Source organism: Sapajus apella, unplaced genomic scaffold (genome assembly GCF_009761245.1).
Source record: "Sapajus apella isolate SASKATOON/1434 unplaced genomic scaffold, GSC_monkey_1.0 scaffold10, whole genome shotgun sequence".
Lineage (NCBI taxonomy): Eukaryota > Metazoa > Chordata > Mammalia > Primates > Cebidae > Sapajus > Sapajus apella.
This window is the reverse complement of record NW_022436950.1, coordinates 24,517,555-24,523,554: the sequence shown is the minus strand read 5'-3', so window position 1 is coordinate 24,523,554 and position 6,000 is coordinate 24,517,555. Positions and strand designations below refer to the sequence as shown.

The following is a 6,000-nucleotide window of genomic DNA, read 5'->3' as shown; positions in this document are numbered from 1 at the left end:
AAAAAAAAAAAAAAAAAAAAAAAAAAAAAAAAAAAAAAGATACATGCACACATATGTTCATTGCTGCACTATTCACAATAGCAAAGACATGGAATCAACCTAAATGTCCATCAATGATAGACTGGATAAAGAAAATGTGGTACATTTACACCATGGAATACTATACAGCCATAAAAAGGAACAAGATCCTGTCCTTTGCAGGGAGATGGATGGAGCCAGAAGCCATTATCCTCAGCAAACTAATATAGGAACAGAAAACCAAATGCCACATGTTCTCACTTATAAATGGGAGCTGAATGATGAGATCACATGGACACATGGTGGAACAACACACACTGAGGCCTGTCAGAGGGCAGGGGATGGAAGGAGGGAGAGCATCAGGAAGAATAGCTAATGGATGCTGGGTTCAACGCCTAGGTGATGGGTTGATCTGTGCAGCAAGCCACCATGGCACATGTTTACCTCTGTAACAAACCTGTACATCTGGCACATGTACCCCTGAACTTAAAAGTTGAATAAAAATAATAACAAAATTAAAAAGTAACCACTAACTTAAGTCAAAAAAAATGTTTTGTCATATTTAGATTTGTGAACAATATTTATAAACATTGTTTTTAAAAATCGTTTAGCTTATAGACAAGCACATTGTTTAAAAATATTTTTCTGTGAGCTGTAACTACTTGGTTGACAGCATACGTGCACTGAAGTCAGCATTATTATCCTGATTTGATAAATGAGAAAACTAAATTAACCTGAAGGAGATTATCCAGAATGTTCCATCTGGTGGTAGTTACTACTTCGAAACTCCATTTAAAGACCTGTGATTTAGATACCACAAAATACCTGCCACTGTGAGGAAACAGGATATAAAATGCATTTTTATAGGGAGAGTAACAAAAGTTATGATACAAGGTACTTTTGTGTTAGTAACTTTACCATGTCGGGCAGCATCGTATTTTGACATGTTAACTCGCAGGAGGAAATTATTCAGGCTGTTGAGGTAAGCTGGAAGGGAGTGATAGCCTTCTGGATCATACCATACCTATTAAATTCCGAAAGAAGGCAAGATCAATATTGCATTCAAATAAATTAGGCTGTCTTAACATCTGACAGGCTACCTTATTTATATTTAAAAGCATCAATTTTCCAATAATTTATTTTATCTTGGAAGATTATCCACTATTCTTTAGAGTGTTGACCATAGGCCTATAAATCTCCAATTTAGAAGCAGGCAGAAATTGGGAAGACAGTTGTTCTGTGGATAGCACTAAGTTATTAGTTATTCAGGATCTCTTCTAGGCAAAGCTTGAAAGAAACTGGAGAAATCATTATCTACATCCTTGTGTCAGATCCATGGGATCCTGAGACTAGAACTAAGGTATTCTGGCTGTCAATAATGGTAATAAAAGCTAATGGAATAGACCAAGCTGGAGAAAGAAATAAAATACCCTTACAAACATTGTGTCCTTAGCAACAAGATTGAAAACTTGAAATTCCTCCACTAATTTTTGATTCCTAATTATAACCTACACGACAGGGCACAATTTTACCTTCTGTGTTAAAAACAGAGAGATTTAATATGCTAGTGAACCTCAAATTCAAGAAACCCAATTAATAATTCAAAATGGCAAAGTTGATTTGGAGAGAAATGATTTTATATTAGAAATTCCCATGCTTATGCAAGAATATTTACTCTGTGTGTGGAGAGGAGAAGGAGAGGAAAAAAAATAAGGCAGTGAAATCCCCAGCACCACTATTTACTTTCTACATGATTTGCTGTAAAAATCAGCTAAAATACGTTCAGTAATATCTATCACATAGGGATGTTGTGAGGAGAAAATTAGGTAGTTTATGTAAAAGATCATACTAGTGGTTGGCACCTAATAGTCACTAAATGGACATTAGCTTCCCCACTTCCCCAAATACTGTATATGTCTCTTACTATCAAATGAGAAATATGTGAAGATAATTTAAAGTCCCTAAAACTGCCATTAATCATATGGGTAAGAATATGTGTCTGATCCCGTGACTCTAGCTCATTTTAGGTATAATCAAAAAGGAAAAATAAGTGAGCAGAATTATTTATCTCCATCAAATTCGGTTAAGTTTCCAGGTTCTTTAAGAAGCAAGGCTAAACATACACGTTTTCATTCTCTAAATAGTTATGACAGCTATATAAAGAAAAGTGCATGTCATAAATGTGTAGTGTTACCAAAAAAAAAAATTCTGAAGGAATTCTTATTTCTCAACTTGTGTGATCCCTTAAAGCATCATACAGAATTGCCAGCCTGCAGAACACCTTTTCCCTGACCATCCATGTCCTTCCAAATCACAATACCCTCCCTTTCCTGTAAACAATATGGTTGAGTTTTGCCTACAAACTCTGAAAGCTTACAGTAAAGGTAATCATAGTCAATGTATTCCTTTTTGTCTTTTCTTTTCCTTATTAATCATGTCTGGGAGACTTAATTTGCTTGTTATATGGAGCTGAGTTCTTTCATTTACATTGTTGAAAGTTTTATTGAATTAATATGAAACAACTTATTTCTATATTCTGCATATGGGCATTTTGGGTTATATTTTTGGCTATTATGAAAAATACTACTATGTATACACATTTGTACATGTGCCCTGGTGCCAATATATACATGTTTTCCCAGGGTATACACACAGAATTGGAACCGCTATGCTATGGGTTATGAACAATGTCAAATCCATTGTACCCACATTTTGTTTTCACTTCATGAAAATGCTTGAACATACCAATTTCACCTTCTCATTTGTATGATATTCTAGAAGAAAGATCAAAATTTACCTTGGCAAGTGTTCTATTGGCAGGGACTCCTGTTATATCAAAACGAAGGTCTGTCGTCAAAGGCAGCCCAAAACTCCAACCTCCATATCTACAGAGAGTAATAAAAATGTATCTTTGGTTTAGTGGAGAAAATCTTCTTAAATAGCTCTAAAATACTTAACGAGGAGCTCAACTTTTTTTTTCTATTAGGAACACATTTATAGTGTAAAATGAATACTGCCTGACAAACATTTTACAGTTTTATCAATTCCCTTTATCATATTTCAGTCTTAAATGCACATCATAACTAGAGGCAATAAGTGCCTCTAAACAATTGCATATGTGTAGCATCCTGAAAATGAGTGACATACAACATAATCAATCTCTCCATCTTAACTGACCTATGTGCCATCTCAAATGTCTTAATATTTTAGTACTCAAATATTCCTTTTAGGTAATTAATACTGAAGCGATATAATATCAGTTCATATCTTTTTTCAAATGGCTCAATTTCTTCTAAATAACAAATTTTCCCCTATTTTGTCCCCAGGTATTATACATTTTTTTCTTCCTGGATATTTAAGGGCGAGTTGGGTCTATTTAACTTTTTGTCAATTCATGGTATAAAAATGAAAAGTGGATTTTTAAAATCCAAGTAGTAATTTCAAGAATAGATATTTAACTGTCTACCAAATTAAGGTCAGATTAAATAAATAATGGCATAGTCACACTGGAATAATCTCGTGACTGTCATCCTAAATGTAGTACTATAGAGCTGTATATTTTCGACACGGAAATAACATCATAGCATGTCATTCACTTTTTTTAAAGGCAGATTTTAAGACTTTATAATAAAACCCATTTTGTTGAAAATATTTATATGTATATCTGTGACAAGAAAACTTCTGGAAGGATATACACCAAAATATCAATAGTGCTTATATCTGTGTGGAGAAATAATATTCTTTTTCTTCTTTTTGCTTATCTGTAGCTTCTAATAATTTTTTACAATGAATGTTAATCATGTATGTATACTGAGAAACAACGAAGGGAAGAGAGGGAAGAAAGAAGAAAATGGGAGTAATTGAAGGCCTATCCACTTTGTGTCCATGATAAACGCTTAGGTGGCTTAGGTCCAAGCCCATTTCCTTGCTACACATGAACAACTGTTTTGTCCATATGCAGGTATCACACTCTTAAGTTTTGAGATATTCATATTGGAACTAAGGCCAATTGTCATCAAAAGTCGTGCCTTAAATTTCTCCAGGTTGGTATAAGCCAGTTAATAACTTCTCTTTGGCTTCAAGGAAAAAAAAAAATAAGTACAAATTTAACAGTATATTTTTGAGGCCGAAAATAACCAATGGTTTTCAGTTTGCACAAATAAATCTTAATTTAGAGTCATTACTTACCTTTCAATATATAAGGCTGTTTAAATAAAACTGAGAATTTGTCCAGGCGTGGTGGCTTATGCTGTAATCCCAGCACTTTGGGAGACCAAAGCCGGTGGATCACCTGAGATCAGGAGTTCGAGACCAGCCTGACCAACATGGTGAAACCACCATCTCTACTAAAAATACAAAATTAGCCAGGCGTGGTGGCACATCCCTATAATCCCAGCTACTCAGGAGGCTGAGGCAGGAGAATCGCTTGAACGTGGGAGGCGGAGGTTGCAGTGAGCTGAGACTGCACCATTGCACTCCAGCCTGGGCAACAAGAGCGAAACTCTGTCTCATAAATAAGTAAATAAACAAATAAACAGAGACTTTAACCATGTAAAAGGTAAACAACAGAAATTTGTAACTATTGTCTCTAGAGGGCAGCTACCATTAAAATTAGAAAGCACTTAAGTATGTTATAAACAGAGTATTTTACCTTTTTTGGACAAACTCGTTTGCAGTTGTTATAAGATAATTTTCCACTCGGTGCCCAGTGAGGTCATAAATTACTTGGGATGAGTAAGTTCTTCTATGAGGTGGGGAATAGTTAAATTTGGGACATTCCTGGAAAATAAAGTTAAAAATGAAATTTTTTTCTAGCCAGTGTTGTGCCAGTTAAGTAGACAATGTCAAGGAGCTTCAGTCTCATGATTTGTCTATTACTGCAACTGGTAGAGTGTAAGACTGTCCTTTGACTCTAAAGAGCTTTGAAAAAGAAGTCATCTTGCCTAGGCTAAGAAATTAGAACAAATAGTTATTATTCATGTAGAGCAAATCCATATGTTTAGGACTCACTTGAAGACCCAAAAGAACACAAGTTAATAAATATGTGATATTTCCTTCACTGTGCTGAGACTTAATATGTTTGGACAATAATGTTAAACATTGAGGTGACAAAATTTCCCCAATAATTCTCAGGGAAGAAAAAAAGTGCCACGAATTGAAAATGTAATACTTTTCAAGGATCGATAGCAGTGGATGAAAAGTTTATGATACATTAGTTTTAGTTATGTAACCTAAGAGTCAGAGCTTAAACGTACTAGTTATTATTAGTTATATGTATTATTTATATATATATATAAATAGTATAAACGTGTTATCTTGTGTCTGGATCTTTTCACTAGTGTATATATATTCATAATATACATTTATATGACATATATTACATAATATAAATGTATATATTATAAATATTGCATATAATATATACATTTATACTACATACATAAATAGTATAAATGTGTTATATTGTGTCTGACTCTTCACTCATGAATATATTAGTTAATATGTATGTATATATGTGCATATATATATTAGTATATATGTTAGTTTTATATATATAAACTTTTAGTTTGGAATTATTTTAGATTTACAGAAAAGTCACAAAGCCAGTGGAGAGTTCCTGTATATCCCTGGTTACTTTCCTCTGTGGGTACTTAAGATTACCAAGTACATTTGTTTAGACCTTAATTTAACCATTTATATTTATGTTTGTAACTTTCTGCACTTCCTGACAACTTAATTTTCAGTGTAGTGTCTCATGCTTCATTGCAGTGAAGTTTAGTTTGGGAAAAGTCTAACACTTTTTCATATATACCACTTGTATATTTCAAGAACATCAGGTTCCAGGTTGCTCTGAAAAATCAGTGCTGGATTTTACCTTATATCAATCAAGTTATATCAACATGAAGCTCACATTCCAGAATGACATTGCTTTTGCAAAGAATTAAAAGAAGATGCTCTTATGTATTTGGTGCAATTTTTAAA

The 6,000-nt window shown here is 33.6% G+C and overlaps 1 protein-coding gene across 1 annotated transcript in view; it reads right to left on the bottom strand.

The window, feature by feature from the left end:
- Positions 1-6,000, bottom strand: part of ABCA12 (ATP binding cassette subfamily A member 12) — a 199,192-nt gene that overhangs the window by 30,285 nt on the left and 162,907 nt on the right. Inside the window, exons 37-39 of the mRNA XM_032278308.1 lie at positions 4,670-4,797; positions 2,816-2,903; positions 937-1,042 (exon numbers count right to left, since the gene is read on the bottom strand). Coding sequence (XP_032134199.1) covers positions 937-1,042; positions 2,816-2,903; positions 4,670-4,797 — 322 coding nt within the window. The remainder of the gene's footprint in view (positions 1-936; positions 1,043-2,815; positions 2,904-4,669; positions 4,798-6,000) is intronic.